General features: G+C 38.8%; 1 protein-coding gene across 2 annotated transcripts in view; it reads left to right on the forward strand.

Annotated features, from left to right (window-relative positions):
* Positions 1-2,369: 2,369 nt before the first annotated feature.
* The window catches only part of LMLN (leishmanolysin like peptidase), a 77,750-nt gene continuing 57,862 nt past the window's right edge, over positions 2,370-22,257 (forward strand). For both annotated transcript variants that reach the window (XM_065876550.1, XM_065876551.1), the window contains exon 1: positions 2,370-2,588. In XM_065876550.1, coding sequence (XP_065732622.1) covers positions 2,370-2,588 — 219 coding nt within the window. The remainder of the gene's footprint in view (positions 2,589-22,257) is intronic.

Consider the following 22,257-nt stretch of genomic DNA (forward strand, 5'->3'; position numbering starts at 1 on the left):
CATATTAAAAAATAAGGGGGGGGGGGTGCTTCTCTGGTGGCACAGTGGTTAAGACTGCCTGTGCAGGGGACCTGGGTTCAAGCCCTGGATCAGGAAGATCCCATATGCTGCGGAGCAACTAAGCCTGTGTGCCACAACTACTGAGCCTGCGCTCTAGAGCTCATGCTCTGCAACAAGAGAAACCACCACAATGAGAAGACCGTGCACTGCAACTAGAGAAAGACTGTGAGCAGCAACAAAGACCCAACGGAGCCAAAACATAATTTAAAAAAAAACAGCCAACATAAACTAAAGGTTAACTACTTTGTTGTGCCAGTTAAATAGCTGTACTCTTGGGAATCGTCGAATAGAGGAAGAGATGCTTGGGGGTGGTACTTCAGAAAAGGGAAATGGCACAAACATTGCGAAACCAGAAGGCACTTGAACAATTTAACTGGGTTATGTAGTGTGACAGAAACCAATTGGAAGTAATTGGAAGGTAAGTCTAGAAAACTACCAGGTGCCAGGATTTTAGACAATAGTCGTTTTTTCTTTTTAGCAGTACATGGGCCTCTCACTGTTGTGACCTCTCCCGTTGCGGAGCACAGTCTCAGCGGCCATGGCTCACGGGCCCAGCTGCTCCGCGGCATGTGGGATCTTCCCGGACCGGGGCACGAACCCGCATCCCCTGCATCGGCAGGCAGATTCTCAACCACTGCGCCACCAGAGAAGCCCTAGTCTTTATTTTTATTTTTTTGGCTACACTGCCCATGACACGTCGGGGATCTTAGTTCCCCGACCGGGAATGGAACCCTTCCCCCCTGCAGTGGAAACACTGAGTCTTAACCACTGGACTGCCAGTGAAGTTCTAACAATATTCTTGTATTAGAGTGTCAAGAGCTTGAGTGACAGGTGACAAGATTCATATTTTAGAAAGATCCCTGTGGATCTATCCCAGCATAAACTGAAGGAAGGGGAAACCAGGTAGGCTTTGCAGTCTTAACTGAGATATTTGAGTACTTTAATAGAGCAGACTAAACATTAACCGAATTTTAAAACCAATTGATTGTAGAGAGGAGTCTTCAAAACTAACTTCCTAGCTTTGGTTGCTGAGCGGGTAACAGTGCATTTACAAAGTTGGGGGACTAGGAGATGGTTGGGTGGGGAGAGTGAGAGCCTGTATTATGCTTTTCTGCACCCATAGCGAGGTTTGGTCAGTGCAAAGGCAGTCCTCAAGCCAAAGCTACATTGGAGGAGTTGAATGTTTCACAGAAATGAACTTAAAACGGCTAGCAGCTTGTCCTTTAGACTATTGAAACTTCCCCTCCACCAGCATGACACTGCCTTTACCGCTAGGAAACTGAGATGACCGGTATCATTCTTTACTCACAATCCGCAATTTCTTTGTGGTTTTGTGTAGAGAGTACGTTATAAAGTGATATATTTTGTTTGAACACCCAGCTTCCACTAGTTGTGGGATGATAGACACATCTACTACTACTGGTAAAATGCCTCAACCATTTTTTCTTTTTTTTTAAAGTACATTGTCTTCACCAATGAATTGTAAATTCTTGGGGATTTTCTGTCCTTTTTTTTTTTTTCTACTACAGTTCCTAGCATAGTAATTTACAATATTCAGTTCCTGGAATGACTTACAGCTCAGTGATTTCAGTCCCTGGTTTTAATTCTTTGTTTTGTGGGCCACAAAGAGATTTGTCCCAACTTACAATTTCTTATAGTTCCTCACGGCTCAGTTTTTAAGGTAGTTGCCTTAATGGCAAAGATCTACCTAGTCTCCGGGGTTAATGCAGTTGCAATTCTTACATTCATAGAAGTTAAGGGATGGGTTTGAATAGTAAAGAACACATTTGATTTTACAGAAAATGACTTTCATTTAAGTGGGTCTAACACGATATTGTAAATCAACTACACTTAATTTTTCTTAAAAAGTAGGTCTAGAATTGGTGACTCAGGATAAGTAAAAATGAAAATTACATTCACTTACCTTTTATACAGAGAGCTAACCATAAAAGATTTTGCATGTGTCTAAGCACCTGGCACCTAGTGAGTGCATATCTTTTCGGTGAATAACTGAATTAAAAAGTGAAAAACTGCCTCAGTAAGGACACCGACGTATCAACATCCCATTACCAACAGCACCCACTACTCTTCCCACAGCTCAGCTCACGTGGGCCGCCAAGTGGCTTTTATTGGCTGGTTTCGCGCGAATGAGACGCGATGGACGTGATGCAACTCAGCGTCTTCCGCGGTGAACTTCTTATGGGTGACGCTAGCCAATCAAGAAGCACCTTTCCACCGCCAAGTCCCTCCACCTGCCTCGAGAGGCGAGGGGCGGGGCTGGCGCTGGGCGCGGAGGCGTCACGTACTCCATGGTAACGACGCTCGGCCTGAAGATGGCGGCCGAGACGGGTGGAAGATCGGGCCCCTCGGCTTCAGGCCGGGGCCCGAGCCGGTGGCACTGGAGCGGTTCTTTATGGGTCCGAGGCGTTTTACTCCTGTTGGGCGGGCTCTGGGCAAGCGCTACATCTATTCCTGTCTCCTTGGGCAGTTCTCTTCCCTGCCGGCACCACGTCCCCTCTGAGTCTGAGGTAGGGCGACAGAGGGGCCCTGTGAGGGTAAAGTAATACGGGAGGCGATGGCATAGAGGATGGTGATTGGAACAAGTGGTACTGGAGGAGAAAGCGAGATTGGGCCAGAGACTGAACTCTTAGAGGGCTGGGACCTGGTATCAGCTTCCTTCCTGCACCCAGCAAAGTGGCTCAGTTAGGCGCTCAGAACGTCATCAGGTTCCTGCGCGGTGGGTTGTGCTTATCAGGTAGTCCTAGAGCAATCGTTTTCAAACTTGAACGGGCCGTCAGAATCACCTGAAAAACTTGTTCAAACACAGATTGCCGCTCCATTCCGTCCCTCTGCCCACTTCTGACTCATTAGATCTGGGATGGGGCCTCAGAGTTTGCAGTTGAAGTTCCCAGATAGTTGATGATGCTGCTTGTCCAAGGACCTCACTTTGGGAACCACTGATCTAAAGGTTTGAGAAGAAATTGATAGGAGAGCTAGACAAAGGCATTGAGAGGATACTGGGGATTCTCTGGAGACAAAATTCAGGTTGATTTTCAAGTTACTTCGTCACATTGCTTGCTTTACCCTGTTCTCCTGTCCTGGAAGTGCCTGCCTCCCTCCCATTACATTTTTATTCCTGTCTAAATTCTTTCATTCTGAGTTCCTTAACCTCAAGACAGCCTGCTGAAACCACCCCCAGTAGAATGTTCTTTCCATTTCACAGTATGTCTTATCTGTACTCTCTTCTGGCACTTAACCAATTATCGCTGTGTGGTGATGGTTTGTGCCTTTGTAGTTAAATTGTAATTTTCCTTGGGATAAGGTTTGTGTCTTATACTTTAATTTCTCCACAGTACTTAGATCAGAGGAGGGCCCACAATAATCAGTATTCTTTGAGGAAAGAAGACACAGTACCTGGGTCAGGGCTGCATGTTGTGATTGGTTTTATAATTTGTCTTATTACTTTAACAAGAAAGATTAATCTAGAAATTTTCAGGTCAGCCCAGAAATCTAAGACCATTCATTTTTGTGATAATTTCCAAAAATTTCTATGCATGCTGTTCATAACCATATATGCCAGAATACTAAGTTTGTGGCTGTATTACAGCTTTTATCATGACACTGCATTCTGGCTGAATTATTTTATTTAGTCTCTTAGCAACTTGTAAGTTTATAATACAGTATTGTTGTCTATGATCACTATGTTGTACGTTAGATATCTGGGACTTATCTACTAGTTGCAAGTTTGTACCCTTAAACATCTCCTCAGTTCCCCCCACCCACCTAGTGAATTCTTTTTAAAAGACATTCCCACAAAGCCCTGCACTTCTCTCTTTGAATTTAGATCAAAAGAAGAGAAAATAGTTCAGAGAACTGCAAAATCTCTGTACTAGAAAGAACCTTAATAGCTGTTTTCTTCTTGTGATTGTTGCCAGTGTACAAATCTACTTATATTTGAACATTTCCACAAATAGGGAAGTTATCTCCAAAGGCAGCCCCTTTACTTTTTGGAGAGATCATTGTTCTTTTTATAGAGCTGAAAACACAGACGTTCCTGCTGGTCCAGTGGTTAAGACTCTGAGCTTCCACTGCAGGGGGCACGGGTTCAGTCCCTGGCGGGGAACTAAGATCCCGCATGCCGCATGACACGGCCAGATATGATAAAAATATAGAGCTGATAACTCTTCCTGAAACTTCCATCCACTATTTTTATTTATGGCTCTTGACTGAACAAACTAAATAGTGATAGTGCTTCAGATATTCAAAGCAAGCTATTAAGTTCTTCTTAAGAGTTCATATTCCTAATAAATTTTACTAGTTATTCATAGAGTATGTAGTAGCAAGTCCTCCTAACCAATCTCTTTGCTTTAGCTTGGACACAAAGTATAGACAAGTACTATTCATTGTACTGCTAGTGACTGTACCTCTGTTAATTGCAACAGGAAATTACAGTAACTTTTTATTGGTAATGGTGGGGAACTATGAAACATTTTGACTCATATATCATCTTCTCAACTAAAAACTCTACGTTTTGTTTTGTTTTTATTGTGTAAATTAAAACAAACCCCCAAACAGAATAGTATAATGAACTCCCTCCCATGACCCTTCACCCAGCTTCAGCACTTAACAGTATTCTCTTAGTTCTGTTTCATATACTTCTTACCCATTCCCCATCTTCCCACTGTTATTGATATTAAAAAAATTTTTTTGTAAGGTTTATATATACTGAAATGTAGCAAATGCAAGCATGTATATTCGTGTAAAACCCACAACTCTATCACAATATAGAACATTTTCAAGTCTCCAGAAAGTTCCTTCCTGTCCTGTGCCAATCAGTCTCTCCCATCCACTCAAGGCTACTATTGTTCCTTTTTTCTTTTGGTATTAGATTTAGATTTCATATCAAATTAGTTTTGCCTATTCTAGAACTAAGCTTATATCAATGGAATTATATAATATGTAGTGTGATATGGTATATCACATTGGATTTTCCAATAGTAAATCAATCTTGCATTTTTGGAATAGACGCTACTTGGTTATTACGTATTATCTTTTTAATACACTTCCGAATTAAATTTGCTCATAGATTAAGGACTTTTGCATCTATGTTTATGAATGATGTTGGTTTATAGTTTCCTTTCTTAGTGAAGTTTTTGTTAGTTTTTTTTAAAATTTAATTTATTTATTTATACAGCAGGTTCCTATTAGTTATCTATTTTATACATATTAGTGTATATATGTCAATCCCAATCTCCTAATTCATCCCACCACCCCACCCCCTGCCACTTTCCCCCCTTGGTGTCCATACGTTTGTTCTCTACATCTGTGTCTCTACTTCTGCCCTGCAAACTGGTTCATCTATACCATTTTTCGAGGTTCCATATATACGCATTGATATACGATATTTGTTTTCTCTTTCTGACTTACTTCACTCTGTAAAACAGTCTGTAGATCCATCCACATCTCAACAAATGACCCAATTCCGTTCCTTTCTATGGCTGAGTAATATTCCATTGTATATATGTACCATAACTTCCTTATTCATTCGTCTGTCGATGGACACTTAGGTTGCTTGCATAACCTGGCTGTTGTAAATAGTGCTGCAATGAACACTGGGGTGCATGTGTCTTTTTGAATTATGGTTTTCTCTGGGTATATGCCCAGTAGTGGGATTGCTGGGTCATACGGTAATTCTATTTTTAGTTTTTTAAGGAACCTCCATACTGTTCTCCATAGTGGCTGTACCAATTTACATTCCCACCAACAGTGCAAGAGGGTTCCCTTTTCTCCACACCCTCTTGAGCATTTGTTGTTTGTAGATTTTCTGATGATGCCCATCCTAAGTGGTGTAAGGTGATACCTCATTGTAGTTTTGATTTGCATTTCTCTAATGATTAGTGATGTTGAGCAGCTTTTCATGTGCTTCTTGGCCATCTGTATGTCTTCTTTGGAGAAATGTCTATTTAGGTCTTCTGCCCATTTTTGGATTGGGTTGTTTGTTTATTTAATATTGAGCTGCTTGACCTGTTTATATATTTTGGAGATTAATCCTTTGTCCATTGATTTGTTTGCAGATATTTTCTCCCATTCTGAGGGTTGTCTTTTCATCTTGTTTGCTGTTTCCTTTGCTTTGCAAAAGCTTTTAAGTTTCATTAGGTCCCATTTGTTTATTTTTGTTTCCTTTGCTCTAGGAGGTGGATCGGAAAAGATCTTGCTATGATTTATGTCAGTGTTCTTCCTATGTTTTCCTCTAAGAGTTTTATAGTGTCCAGTCTTACATTTAGGTCTCTAATCCATTTTGAGTTTATTTTTGTGTATGGTGTTAGGGAGTGTTCTCATTTCATTCTTTTACATGTAGCTGTCCACTTTTCCCAGCACCACTTATTGAAGAGACTGTCTTTTCTTTATTGTATATCCTTGCCTCCTTTGTCATAGATTAGTTGACCATTGGTGTGTGGGTTTATCTCTGGGCTTTCTATCCTGTTCCATTGATCTATATTTCTGCTTTTGTGCCAGTACCATATTGTCTTGATTACTGTAGCTTTGTACTATAGTCTGAAGTCAGGGAGTCTGATTCCTCCAGCTCTGTTTTTTTCCCTCAAGACTGCTCTGGCTATTCAGGGTCTTTTGTGTCTCCATACAGATTTTAAGATTTTTTGTTCTAGTTCTGGTAATTTGATAGGAATTGCATTGAATCTGTAGATTGCTTTGAGTAGTATAGTCATCTTCACAATATTGATTCTTCCAATCCAAGAACATCGTGTATCTGTCCATCTGTTTGTGTCATCTTTGATTTCTTTCATCAGTGTCTTACAGTTTCTGAGTACAGGTCTTTTACCTTCTTAGGTAGGTTTGTTCCTAGGTATTTTATTCTTTTTGCTGCAGTGGTGAATGGGACTGTTTCTTTAATTTATCTTTCTGAGCTTTCATTGATAGTGTATAAAAATGCAAGAGATTTCCACGCATTAATCTTGTATCTTGCAACTTTACCAAATTCATTGATTAGCTCTAGTAGTTTTCTGGTGGCATCTTTAGGATTCTCTATGTATAGTATCATGTCACCTGCAAACAGTGACAGTTTTACTTCTTTTCCAGTTTGTATTCCTTTTATTTCTTTTTCTTCTCTGATTGCTGTGGCTAGGACTTCCAAAACTATGTTGAATAATAGTGACAAGAGTGGCCATCCTTGTCATGTTCCTGATCTTAGAGGAAATGCTTTATGTTTTTCACCATTGAGACTGATGTTTGATGTGGGTTTGTCGTATATGGCGTTAATGATGTTGAGGTAGGTTGCCTCTATGCCTACTTTCGGGAGAGTTTTTATCATAAATGGGTGTTGAATTTTGTCAAAAGCTTTTTCTGCATCTATTGAGATGATTATATGGTTTTTATTCTTCAGTTTGTTAAAATGGTGTATCACATTGATTGATTTGCGTATATTGAAGATGCCTTGCATCCCTGGGATAAATCCCACTTGATCATGGTGTTTGATCCTTTTAATGTGTTGTTAGATTCTGTGCTATATTTTATTGAGGATTTTTGCATCTATATTCATCAGTGATATTGGTCTGTAAATTTTCTTTTTCTGTAGTATCTTTGTCTGGTTTTGGTATCAGGGTGATAGTGGCCTCATAGAATGAGTTTGGGAGTGGTCCTTCCTCTGCAATTTTTTGGAAGAGTTTGAGAAGGATGGGTATTAGCTTTTCTCTAAATGTATCATAGAATTCGCCTGTGAAGCCATCTGATCCTGGACTTTTGTTTGTTGGAAGATTTTTAATCACAGTTTCAATTTCATTACTTGTGATTGGTCTGTTCATATTTTCTATTTCTTCCTGGTTAAGTCTTGGAAGGTTATACCTTTCTAAGAATTTGTCCATTTCTTCCAGATTGTGCATTTTATTGGCATAGAGTTGCTTGTAGTAGTCTGTTATGATGCTTTGTATTTCTGTGGTGTCCACTGTAACTTCTTCTTTTTCATTTCTAATTTTATTGATTTGAGTCCTCTCCCTCTTTTTCTTGATGAGTCTGGCTAAAGGTTTATCAGTTTTGTTTATCTTCTCAAAGAACCAGCTTTTAGTTTCATTGACCTTTGCTCTTGTTTCTTTGTTTCTCTTTCATTTATTTCTGCTCTGATGTTTATGATTTCTTTCTTTCTACTAACTTTGGGTTTTGTTTGTTCTTCTTTCTGTAGTTCCTTTCGGTGTAAGGTTAGATTGTTTATTTGAGATTGTTCTTGTTTCTTGAGGTAGGCTTGTATTGCTATAAACCTCCCTCTTAGAACTGCTTTTGCTGCATCCCATAGGTTTTGGATCATTGTGTTTTCATTGTCATTTGTCTCTAAGTATTTTTTGATTTCCTCTTTGATTTCTTCAGTGATCTCTTGGTTACTTAGTAACGTATTGTTTAGCCTCCATGTGTTTCTGTTTTTTACGTTTTTTTCCCTATAATTGATTTCTAATCTCATAGTGTTGTCGGAAAAGATGCTTGACATGATTTCAGTTTTCTTAAATTTACTGAGGCTTGATTTGTGACCCAAGGTGTGATTTATCCTGGAGAATGTTCCGTGTGCACTTGAGAAGAAAGTGTAATCTGCTGTTATTGGATGGAATGTCCTATAAATATCAATTAAATCTGTCTGGTCTCTTGTGTCATTTACAGCTTGTGTTTCCTTATTAATTTTCTGTGTGGATGATCTGTCCATTGGTGTAAGTGAAGTGTTAAAGTCCCCCACTATTATTCTGTTACTGTCTGTTTCCTCTTTTATAGCTGTTAGCAGTTGCCTTATGTATTGAGGTGCTCCTATGTTGGGTGCATATATATTGATAATTCTTATATCTTCTTCTTGGATTGTTCCCTTGATCGTTATGTAGTATCATTCCTTGTCTCTTGTAACATTCTTTATTTTAAAGTCTATTTTATATGGTATGGGTATTGCTACCCCAGCTTTCTTTTGATTCCCATTTGTATGGAATATCTTTTTTCATCCCCTCACTTTCAGTCTGTATGTGTCCCTAGGTCTGAAGTGGGTCTCTTGTAGACAGCATATACATGGGTGTTATTTGTATCCATTCAGTGAGCCTGTGTCTTTTAGTCGGAGCATTTAATCCATTCACGTTTAAGGTAATTATCGATATGTATGTTCCTGTGACTGTTTTCTTAATTGTTTTGGGTTTGTTTTTTTAGGTCCTTTTCTTCTCTTGTGTTTCCCACTTAGAGAAGTTCCTTTAGCATTTGTTGTACAGCTGGTTTGGTGGTGCTGAATTCCCTTAGTTTTTGCTTGTCTGTAAAGCTTTTGATTTCTCCATCGAATATGAATGAGATCCTTGCCGGGTAGAGTAATCTTGGTTGTAGGTTCTTCCCTTTCATCACTTTAAATATATCATGCCACTCCCTTCTGGCTTGTAGAGTTTCTGCTGAGAAATCAGCTGTTAACCTTATGGGAGTTCCCTTGTATGTTGTCATTTTTCCCTTGTTGCTTTCAGTAATTTTTCTTTGTCTTTAATTTTTGTCAGTTTGATTACTGTGTGTCTCTGTGTGTTACCCTGCCTGGGACTCTCTGTGCTTCCTGGACTTGGGTGGCTATTTCCTTTCCCATGTTAGGGATGTTTTTGACTATAATCTCTTCAGATATTTTCTCGAGTCCTTTCTCTCTCTCTTCTCCTTCTGGGACCCCTATAATGCAAATGTTGTTACGTTTAATGTTGTCCCAGAGATGTCTTAGGCTGTCTTCATTTCTTTTCATTCTTTTTTCTTTTTTCTGTTCTACGGCAGTGAATTCTACCATTCTGTCTTCCAGGTCACTTATCCGTACTTCTGCCCCAGTTATTCTGCTATTGATTACTTCTAGTGTATTTTTCATTTCAGTTATTGTATTGATCATCTCTGTTTATTTGTTCTTTAATTCTTCTAGGTGTTTGTTCTTTAATTCTTCTAGGTCTTTATTAAACATTTCCTGCATCTTCTTGATCTTTGCCTCTGTTCTTTTTCCAAGGTCCTGGATCATCTTCAGTATCATTATTCTGAATTCTTTTTCTGGAAGATTGCCTATCTCCACTTGATTTAGTTGTTTTTCTGGGGTTTTATCTTGTTCCTTCATCTGGTACAAAGTCCTCTGCCTTTTCATTTTGTATATCTTTCTGTGAATGTGGTTTTCCTTCCATAGGTTGCAGAATTGTAGTTCTTCTTGCTTCTGCTGTCTACCCTCTGGTGGATGAGCCTATCTAAGAGGCTTGTGCAGGCTTCCTGATGGGAGGGTGGTGGGTAGAGCTGGTTCTTGCTCTGGTGGGCAGAGCTTAGTAAAACTTTAATCCACTTGTCTGCTGATGGGTGGGGTTGGGTTCCCTCCCTGTTGGTTGTTTGGTCTGAGGCGCTCTAGCACTGGAGCCTACCCGGCTCTTTGGGAGGGCTCACGCCAAGGAGTACTTCCCAGAACTTCTGCTGCCAGTGTCCTTGTCCCCATGGTGAGCCACAACCACACCCCGCCTCTGCAGGAGACCCTCCAACACTAGCTGGTAGGCCTCATTTAGTCTCCCATGGGGTCACTGCTCCTTCTCCTGGGTCCTGATGCACACACTACTTAGTGTGTGCCCTCCAAGAGTGGAGTCTTTGTTTACTCCAGTCCTGTCAAAGTCCCGCAGTCAAGTTCCGCTAGCCTTCAAAGTCTGATTCTCTAGGAATTCCTCCTCCCATTGCCGTACCCCCAGGTTGGGAAACCTGACATAGGGCTCAGAACCTTCACTCCAGTGTGTGGGCTTCTGTGGCATAAGTGTTCTCCAGTTTGTGAGTCACCCACCCAGCAGTTATGGGGTTTGATTTTATTGTAATTATGCCCCTCCTACTGTCTCATTGCAGCTTCTCCTTTGTCTTTGGATGTGGGGTATCTTTTTTGGTGAGTTCCAGTGTCTTCCTGTCGATGATTGTTCAGTGGTTAGTTGTGATTCCGGTGCTCTCACAAGAGGGAGTGAGTGCTCGTCCTTCTACTCTGCCATCTTCTTTGTTAGCTTTTAAAAATATTTATCTATCTATCTATCTATCTTTGGCTACGTTGGCTCTTTGTTGCTGAGCACAGGCTTTCTCTAGTTGCTGTGAGTGGGGGCTACTTTTCGTTGTGGTGCACGGGCTTATCATTGCGGTGGCTTCTCTGTTGCAGACCACAGGCTCTAGGCATGCGGGCCTCAGTAGTTGTGGTTCGCGGGCTCTAGAGCTCAGGCTCAGTAGTTGTGGCTCATGGGCTTAGTTGCTCTGCGGCATGTGGGATCTTCCCAGACCAGGGCTTGAACCCGTGTCCTCTGCATTGGCAGGCAGGTTCTTAACCACTGCACCACCAGGGAAGTCCCTTGGTTAGCTTTTAATAGCAGAATTATACTGGTCTTACATAATGAGTTGGGAAATTCTATCATGTATTTTCTAAAAGAAAATTTCTTCCTTAAATGTCTGATATAATTCATAACTGAAACTGTCTGGATCTAGTGTTTGCTTTGTAGAGAGTTGTTTTTTTAAATGCTTTTATTGAGCTATAATTTATATGCCATAAAATTCACCCACTTAAGTGTCCAATTAAGTGATTTTTATAAATTTACAAATCTACAGAACCATCACCACAGTCCAGTTTTAGAACATTTCCATCACCCCAGAAAGATCCCTTGTGCTCATTTGCAGAAAACCCATGTTTTCACTCTGGCCCCAAGAAACCACTATGTAGGGATAGATAAATCCAGTTTCTCTCATACACGTCTATTCATAGTATCCATTTGATCTTATGTCAGTCTTGGTAACTTGTGTTTTTGAAGGACTTTATTTCATCTGAATTGTTAAATGTATTGACATAAAATTGTTCATAATAATTTATCCTTTTGTTGTCTGTAGAATCTGAGTGATAGGCATGCTTTCATTTCTAATGTGGTGATTTGGGTTTATTCTGTTTTATACTAGTCCATTCTTTCTAAGGGCTTATTAAGTTTATTAATCATTTTATTTTATTTACAAATTTATTTATTTATTTATTTTTGACTGCATTGGGTCTTCGTTTCTGCACATGGGCTTTCTGTAGTTGCAATGAGTGGGGGTTACTCTTTGTTGCAGTGCGTGGGCTTCTCATTGCGGTGGCTTCTCTAATTGTGGAGCACGGGCTTGAGGCATGCGGGCTTCAGTAGTTGTGGCATGCGGGCTTCAGTAGTTGTGGCACGCGGGCTCAGTAGTTGTGGCTCATGGGCTTAGTTGCTCCGCGATATGTGGGATATTCCTGGACCAGGGCTCGAACCCGTGTCCTCTGCATTGGCAGGCAGATTCTTAACCACTGTGCACCACCAGGGAAGTCCCTATTAATCATTTTAAATAGCCAACTGTTAGCTTTGGTAGTTTTCTTTAATTATTGTTTTCTATTTCATTGTTTGCTGTTCTTTATTATTTTTCCTTTCTACTTACTGTGGATTTACTTTGCTCATATTGTTAGGTGGAAACTTAGATCGTTGTTTGTTTTTGTTTGTTTTTTTTTCTTTTTTGTTTTTAATGTTTATTTATTTATTCATTTATTTGGTTGCACCACATCTTTTTTGTGGCAGGCAGGCTCCTTAGTTGTGACTCATGGGATCCTTAGTTGCGGCTCCCAGGCTCCTTAGTTGTGGCACGTGGGCTTCTTAGTTGCAGCTTGCAGGCTCTTTGGTTACGGCAGGTGAACTCTTAGTTGCGGCATGCATGTAGGATCTAGTTCCCTGACCAGGGATCGAACCTGGGCCCCCTGCATTGGGAGCATGGAGTCTTATCCACTGTGCCACCAGGGAAGTCCCAGATCATTGTTTTTTAGCCTTTTCTTTCTTCTCTACCATAAACATTTAATGACCTGTATTTCTCTCAAAGTACAACTGTAGCTACATTCCACAGATTTTGACACATTGTATTTTAATTATCACTTTATTCAAAGTGATAATTCATTTTTATTTTCCCTGGTAATTTTTTCTTTGATCCATGGATTATTAAAAATGTTTAAAATATGATTTCTAAATATGTGGTCCTTTTCTAGATATAGTTATTGATTTCTAATTTAGAGGTATCTTCTGTAAGATTTCAGTTCTTTGAAATTTGAGATTGTTTTATTTATACCTCAGCATACGCTCTATCCTGCTAAACTCTTCTGTGTACTAGTAAAGAATATATATTCTATAGGTATTGAGTATAGCTTTCTATACATGTCAAAAAGGTGAGGCGATTGATGGTACACTTCAGATTTCTATATTCTTTTTTTATACAATTTTTAAAGGTTATATTCCATTTACAGTTATTACAAAATATTGGCTACAGATTTGTATATTCTTAAAATGTTTTGTCTAAGAGAGTCTTTAAAATTTCTAAGATTATAAATGTCTTTTTTCTTCCTTTAGTTCTGTCAGCTTTTGCTTCATGGATTTTGAATCTATTGTTAGGTACATTCACATTTGTAATTATGTATTTCTGAGGTATTAACCCCTTATTATTACAAAATATTACTCTTTATTTCTGGTGATACTCTCTGTCTTGAAGTCTGCTTTGCTGATATTAGTATAGCCATTTCACCTTGCTTACAATTAGAATTTTCCATCCTTTTATCGATACATTTCACTTGTCTGTGGGGTTTGTGTGCATGCTGCGTGTGTGTCTGTGTGTGTGTGTGTGTTTGCTTTAGGGATTACAATATGTATCTTTTGCTTATTACAAATATTTAATGTTAATATTGCCTTATCATACTGACTAGGACCTTCATTATAATATTGAATACAAGTGGTGAGAGTAGACATCTTTCCATTGTTCTTGATCTTAGGGGGAAAACATTCAGTCTTTCACTATTAAGAGTATTAGTTGCATGGAACACTACTCCACTTTAAAAAAGAACAAAATTTTTCCATTATCAGCAACATGGAGGAACTTGGAGGGCATTATGCTAAGAGAAATAAGTCAGACAGAGAAAGGCAAATACTGTATGATATCACTTATATGTGGAATCTAAAAAATGCAACAAACTACTGAATATAACAAAAAGGAAGCAGACTCACAGATACAGAGAACAAACTAGTGGTTACCAGTGAGGGGGGTGAGAGGGGAGAACTACAAACTACTGAGTATAAGGTAGGCTTAAGGATGTATTGTACAACACAGGGACTATAGCCAATATTTTGTAATAATTGTAAATTGAAAGTAACCTCTCAAAATTGTATTAAAATTTTTTTTTTCTTTTTTGCTGCGTTGTGTCTTCACTGCTGCGCGTGGGCTTTCTCTAGTTGCGGTGAGCAGGGACTACTCTTCGTTGCAGTATGCGGGCTTCTCATTGAGGTGACTTCTCTTGTTGTAGAGCATGGGCTCTAGTTGCACGGGCTTCAGTAGTTGTGGCACACGGGCCCTAGAGCACACGGGCTTCAGTAGTTGCAGTGTGTGGGTTCAGTAGTTGCAGCACGTGAGCTTCTGTAGTTGTGGCACGTGGGCTTAGTTGCTCTGCAGCATGTGGGATCTTCCTGGACCAGGAATCGAACCTGTGTCCCCTGTATTGGCAGGTGGATTCTTAACCACTGCGCCACAGGGAAGTCCCTATAAAAAATTTTAATGCAAAGAAAAGTATTAGTTTGTAGATTTTTGGTAGATGTGCCTTATCAGGTTAAGAAAATTACTTTTTGTTTCTAGTCTGCTGACAGTTTTTGTCATGAATGGGTATTTAATTTTATTAAATGTCTTTTCTGCATCAATTGTTATAATCATGTAGCTTTTATTCTTTATTCTTTTGATATTGTGAGTTACATTGATTGATTTTTTGAATGATGAACTAGGCTTGCATCCCCCTGAGATAAAACCCCACTTGATCATGATGTATTACCCTTTTTACATTTTGCTGGATTTTCATTTGCTAGTGTTTTTTTGATGATTTTGCATATGTATTCATTAAGGATATTGGTTTGTAGTTGGTTTTTTTTCCTTCTGTAGCTTTGTTGGGATTGGTATTAGGGTAATGCTGGCCTTATAGAATGAATTGGGAAATATTTCTTTCTCTTCTACTTTCAGAAAGAGTTTGTATACACACAGTATTGTTTCTTCCTTAAATGTTTAGTAGAATTCATGAATGGAGGTATCTCAGCCTGGAATTTTCTTTATTGGAGTGTTATAAACTATGAACTTATTTTCTTTAATAGATATTGGACTATTGAGATTATCTATTTCTTCTTGATTGTGTTTTGGTAAGTCATATCTTTCAAAGAATTTCATTTCATCAAAGTTGTCAAATTTATGGAAATACAGTTTTCTTAATGTTCCCATTTGATCTTTTAAATGTCTGTAAAGGGTTCTGAGTTACCAATTCTAATGTGTCAAGGGTTTTCCATACATCACCAAGCCACTCTCCAACAGCAGGTGAGTGTTCCACAATTCAACTCAATTCTGACACTGTCTACCCATAGATAGCATCAGATTCCACACGTTAAGAGTTCAGAGCTACAGCATTGCCCCTTCTCCCCGATTTGATCCAATGTAAGTCCAAGGGGTTACCTGTGCTTCTGACCAACCAGCTATCGGAAGTTCCAACAACCCCGTCTTTGGTTTTGATTAATGTGCTAAAGAGGCTCACAGAGCTCAGAAAAAATTTTTACTTACTAGATTACTGGTTTATTATAAGAGAATGTAGCTCAAGAACAGTCAGGTGGAAGAGATGTATAGGGCAACGTATGGAGTAAGGGCACAGAGCTTCTGTGCTTTCTGAACATGTCACTCTCCCGGAATCTCCATGTGTTCACCACCCTGGAAGCTCTCCAAACCCCATCATTTTGGGTTTTAGGTAGGCATTACTTAGATATAATTGATTGAATCATTGGGCATTGGTGGTTGAACTTGATCTCCAACCCCTCTCCTCTCCTCAGAGGTTAGAGGGAGTGAAAAGGACTGAAAGTTCCAATCTTTTATTCACATACTTGGCTCCACTGGTAACCAGTCTCCACCCTTAGGTGCTTCCAAAAGTTACCTCATTAACATAACAAAAGACACCTGATCACTTTTATCATTTAGGAAATTCCAGAGGTCTTAGGAAATTCCAAAAATGGGACAAAGACCAAATATATATATTTTTATTATAAATCACAATATCACAGTCTGTAAAGTCTATAGTAATATGCCCTGTTTCATTCTTGATATTGGTAATTGGTATCTGCTCTCTTACTCTGCTTAGAGATATATCAATTGTATTGATCTTCTCAAAGAACCGCCACTTGGTTTCATTGATTTTTCTCTATCATTTTTCTGTTTTCCTTTTAATTGATTTCTGTTCTTTATTATTTACTTTCTTCTGCTTTCTTTGAGTTTAATTTGCCCTTCATTTTCTAATTTCTTAAGATGGAAGCTTAGGTCATTAATTTGAGATTATTTTTTCTAATATAAGTATTTAAAGTTATAAATTTCTAAACACTAATTACATTACACAAATATTAATTGCTGGGCTTCTCTGGTGGCCCAGTGGTTGAGAATCTGCCTGCCAATGCAGGGGACACGGGTTCAATCCCTGGTCTGGGAAGATCCCACATGCCGCGGAGCAACTAAGCCCATGCGCCACAACTACTGAACCTGTGCTCTAGAGCCCATGAGCCACAACTACTGAGCCCTTGTGCCACAACTACTGAAGCCCACGTGCCTAGAGCCCATGCTCCACAATGAGAGAAGCCACAGCATTGAGAAGCCTGCACCACAAAGAAGAGTAGCTCCTGCTCCCTGCAACTAGAGGAAGCCCACGCGCAGCAACAAAGACCCAACACAGCCAAAAATAAATAAATAACTGTATTTTTAAAAATATTAATTGCTTATAATCTTATCATCATTCAATTAAACGTATTTTCTGATCTCCTTTGTGACTTCATCTTCAACCTAAGGATAATTTAAAAGTTTGTTGTTCAGGAATTCCCTGGCGGTTATGGCTCTGAGTTTTCACTACAGGGGGCACAGTGAATCCCTTATCAGGGAACTAAGGTCCCGAAGGCCTCATGGTGCGGCACAAAAAAAAAAAAAAAAGTTTGATTTTCTAATATTTGGAGATTTCCCAGTTATCTTTACCTAATTGCATTTTAGTTTAATTTAGTTATGGATAGCAAACATCCTTTGTATGATTTCAGTTTTTTGTATTTCTTAAGGATTGTTTTATAGTAAAATATGTTTTATAGCCAAAAATCTAACCAGGTTAACGTTCTGTGTGTAGTTGAGAAGAATGTACATTCTGCTCATGTTGGGGCAGGTGATTCTATAAATGTCATTTAGGTCAAGTTAGTTATAGTGCTGCTCAGGTCTCCCATGTCCTTACTGATTTTCTGTCTACTTTTGTTGATTACTGAGATAGGAATGTTGAAGTCACCAGCTATAATTGTGGATTTGTTTATTTCTTCTTTCAGTTTTCAGTTTTTGCTTCACGTATTTTGCAGCTCTGCTGTTAGGTGTTTACACATTTTACATTGTTATTTTTTTGGTGAATTGACCCATTTAGCATTACATACTGCCCCTCTCTTTATTCCTGGTAATTAATACTCCTTGTTTTGAAATATACTTTGTCTAATACTAATATAGCCACTCTGGCTTTCTTTGATTAGTGTTTACATGATGTGTGTTTTTCCATCCTTATACTCTCTACTTCTCTGTGTCTTTATCGTTAAAATGGGCTTCTTATAGATAGCAAATAGTTGCATCTTGCTCTCTCTAGTCTGACGGTCTCTGCTTTCTAACAAGAATGTTCAGTCCTTTTACATTTAATGTTTACATTTAATGTGATTTTTGAACTGGTTGAGTTTGGATTGGCAGTTTAGCTATTTTTTTCTCTTTGTTTCACTTGACTGTGCCTTCTGTGTTTTAGTATTCTATTTTAATTCCTTTGTTTACTTTTTAGCTGTATCTCTTTGCTTTACTTTTTAAATTGAGGTGTAATTAACCAACAGTAAAGTACAATATATTTTTGAATGTTTGCTCTATTGATTATAATATGTATCTTGAATTTATGACATCTACTTGAAGTTTATAGTCATGTTAAATATGGGAACTTTTCAACAGTATAGTGTCACTATTTCCTTGTCCTTTTGCTATTACCATAATATATAATAACTCTACATATAACTCTCACAATTGTAATTTTATAATTTTAGTTTTAAACAGTTAATGTCTCCAAAGAAATGAAAAGAAGAAAAGAAATATGTGTGTAATTGTGTTGAAGGTCTCCAAACCACCCCAGGTTTGGTGATTTGCTGGAAGGACTCATAGGACTCAGCATATAGTTGTACTCACAGCTAAGATTTATTACAGTGAAAGGATACATATCAAGCACAATCAGTAAAAAGAAATGGCTCCCGGAGCAAAAACTGAAGGAAACCGGACACAAGCTTCTGATGAAATAAAATGTGTATTTTAAGGCAGGACAAGAAAATTTAAACATAAGGTTCTGTCTCTGTGTCCGTTTGGGCCTCCTCCCTCCCTCCTTGTGTGCATCTGAATTACACATTAACGAGACCTCCTCAAAGATGGGAATGCCTGCTGGATCATAAAGATCGATTTTTTTCCCTTTCTTCTGGCACTAGCAATGTAATTTCTTAAAAGAATACCATTCTTTCCCAACTCTGTAGCGGGCTGTAGTGACTTACTGTTCTCTTTGCCTTTGTACGTGCTTACCTGGACTATATATCTTTGGTGAACTTTATGTAAAATATCAGTATGTCACTTTGATGTATGATTCTTTGTCTTGAGAATGTATATGACTGTGCCTTTGACTTCTAACGGGCATAACAGTTCTCAGAACTTCTGAGAGTCTATCTCCCAGGTTATAATCCTCAGTTTGGCCCAAATTAAATACCCTTTTCTCTTCTTAACTTGATTGTTAGTTGAATTTTTGTTGACATTTCCAAGAATCCTCTCCTAGTGGAGTCACATAGGACATGCTTAATCCGTTTAGCAGTAACTTGTAAGAACAAGTACAAATTGTCTACAGGGAAGCTCGTCTGAGTCTAGGAGTCCAGGGTTTTTATTGGAGATGGTTCATGTAGGCACAATTTCAGTCACTAACATTCCTGACTCTGAGAAGTAAACAGATGTTCAGCATAAACTATATTATTTCTGTTAACAGTTTGGGCACAATGAGACTGCCTTATTGCTTAGGGAAGTTTTATGTCAGTGTAGGGACAGTTTACCATTCAAATTCTGGGACCAGTGAAAAGTCAAACTTGCAAGCAGGTCTTTCTAAAGATAGTAGTCTTAGGCCTGCTATGTTAACTGTTTTCTACACAATAGACTTTTGTATTTACTTATCTAACATTTCCACTTGTCCACATTCCTTCCTACAGATCTTGTATATACTGAATGTGTTCCCTCAAAATTCATATGTTGAAAGGCTAACTCTCAATATAATGGTTAGGAGATGGGGTCTTTGGTAGATGATTAGGTCATGAAAGAGCTCCTTGCCCCTTCTGCCAGAGGATACAACCAGACTATGGCCTTAAGAAACAAGAAGCGGGCCTTCACCAGGCACCCAGTCTTCTGGCGCCTTGATCTTGGACTTGTCAGCCTCCAGAACTGTGAGAAGTAAATTTCTGTTGTTTGTTAGCCACCCAGTTTATGGTATTCTGTTATAGAAGCCTGAACTAAGACAAGATCTAAGTTACCCTCTAGTGTCATTTCCATTACCATGAAGAACTTCCTTTAGTGTTTCGTGTAGTGGAGGTCTGCTGGTGATGAATTCTCTCAATTTTTGTTTATCTGAAATATCTTTATTTCCTCTTCCTTTTTGAAGGGTAGTTTCATTGGAGATACACTTCAGTATTGAATATCTTTTAGTGCTTTAACTATTTGTTCCATTGTCTTCTCATCTTCATTTTTTTAAATTAAAGACTATTATTTATTTATTTATTTTGGCTGTGTTGGGTCTTCGTTGCTGCGCGCGGGCTTTCTGTAGTTGTGGCGAGTGGGGGCTACTCTTCATTGAGGTGCGCAGGCTTCTCATTGCGGTGGCTTCTCTTGTCGTGGAGCAGGGGTTCTAGGCACATGGGCTTCAGTAGTTGTGGCATGTGGGTTCAGTAGTTGTGGCTTGCAGGCTCTAGAGTGCAAGCTCAGTAGTTGTGGCTCACGGACTTAGTTGCTCCACAGCATGTGGGATCTTCCTGGACCAGGGCTCGAACCTGTGTCCCCTGCATTGGCAGGCAGATTCTTAACGACTGCACCACCAGGGAAGCCCTTAAAGACTATTTTTTAAAAGCAGTTTTAGATTCAGTGCAAAATTGTGAAGAAGGTACAGAGATTTCCCAAATACTCTGTTCCTCCTCACATGCATAGGCTCCCCTATTATCAACATCCCCAACCAGAGTGGTACGTTTGTTATAATTGATGAAACTATATTGACATATCATAGTCACCCAAAGTCCATAGTTTACATTAGGATTTACTCTTTGTGTTGTACATTCTATGTGTTTGGACAAATGTATAACGACATGTAGCCATCATTACAGTATCATACAGGGTAGGTCCACTGCCCTCAAAATCCTCTGTGCTCTATTAATCCCTCACCCCTCTATCCCTGGCAAACACTGATCTTTTTACTGTGTCCATAGTTTTGCCTTTTCCAGAATGTCATATAGTTGGAATCATATAGTATGTAACCTTTTCAGATTGGCTTATTTCACTTACTGATATGCATTTAAGGTTTCTCCATGTCTTTTCCTGACTTAATAGCTCATCTTTTTAGCTCTGAATAATATTCCATTGTCTGGATGTACCACTGTTTATTTATCCACTCACCTCTTGAAGAACATCCTGGCGGCTTCTAAGTTGTAACAATTATGAATAAAGCTGCTATAAACATCCATGAACAGGTTTTTGTTTGGATATAAGTTTGTAACTCATTTGTGTAAATACCAAAGAGCATGATTGCTGGGTGGTTATGGTAAAAGTATATTTAGTTTTGTAAGAAACTGCCAAACTGTCTTCCAAGGTAGCTGTACATTTTGCATTCCCACCAGCAATGAATGAGAATTCTGTTGCTCCACATCCTTGGCAGCATTTGGTATAGTATGTGTTCCAGATTTGGGCCATTCTAATAGGTGTATAGTGATATTTTGTTGTTTTAATTTGCATTTCCCTGATGATATATAATGTCAAACGTCTCTTTGTATGTTTATTGGCCGTCTATATACCTTCTTTGGTGAGGTGTCTGTTAAGGTTTTTGGCCCATGTTTTACTTGGATTGTTCATTTTCTTTTTCTTTCTTTTGGCCGCGCTGGGCATGGCATGTGGGATCTTAGTTCCCCGAAAAGGGATCGAACCCGGGCCCTCTGCATTGGAAGCGCAGAGTCTTAACCACTGGACCGCCAGGGAAGTCTCTCATTTTCTTACTGTTGAGTTTTAAGAGTTCTTTGTATATTTTGGATAATAGTCCTTTATCAGATTTGTCTTTTGCAAATATTTTCTCCCAGTCTATGGCTTGTCTTCTTATTCTCTTGATGTTAACCCTCATTGAGCAGAAGTTTTTAATTTTAATAAAGTTGAAATTATCAGTTATTTCATTCATGGATCGTACCTTTAGTGTTATATCTAAAAAGTCATCACTATATCCAAGGACATCTGGTTTTTCTCCTATGGTATCTTCTAAGAGTTTTATATAGTTTTGTGTTTTACATTTTAGGTCTATAATCCATTTTGAGTTAATTTTTCTGAAAGATGTAAGGTCTGTCTCCAGATTCATTTTTTTTCCCATGTGAATATCCAGTTGTTCCAGCACCATTTGTTGAAAAGACCATCTTTGTTCCATTGTATTGCTTTTTTTCCTTTGTCAAAGATCTGTTGAATGTATTTATGTGGGCCTATTTCTGGGCTCTCTATTCTGTTCCATTGGTCTATTTGTTTCTTCTTTTGCCAGTACCACACTGTCTTGATAATGTAACTTTATAGTAAATCTTGAAGTCAGGTAGTGTCAGTCCTCCAACTTTGTTTTTTTCTTCAACATTTTGTTGGCTATTCTTGGTCTTTTGCCATCTATATAAACTTTGGAATTAGTTTGTTGATATGCACAACATAACTTGCTGGGATTTTGATTGGGATTGCATTGAATCTATAGATGAAGTTGGGAAGAACTGACATCTTGATAATATTGAGTCTTCCTATCCATGAGCATGAACTGTCTCTCAGTTTATTTAGTTCTTGTATTTTTTCTGGGTATTACACTTGAAATTTAGTTTACTA

This window comes from Phocoena phocoena, chromosome 4 (genome assembly GCF_963924675.1).
Source record: "Phocoena phocoena chromosome 4, mPhoPho1.1, whole genome shotgun sequence".
Lineage (NCBI taxonomy): Eukaryota > Metazoa > Chordata > Mammalia > Artiodactyla > Phocoenidae > Phocoena > Phocoena phocoena.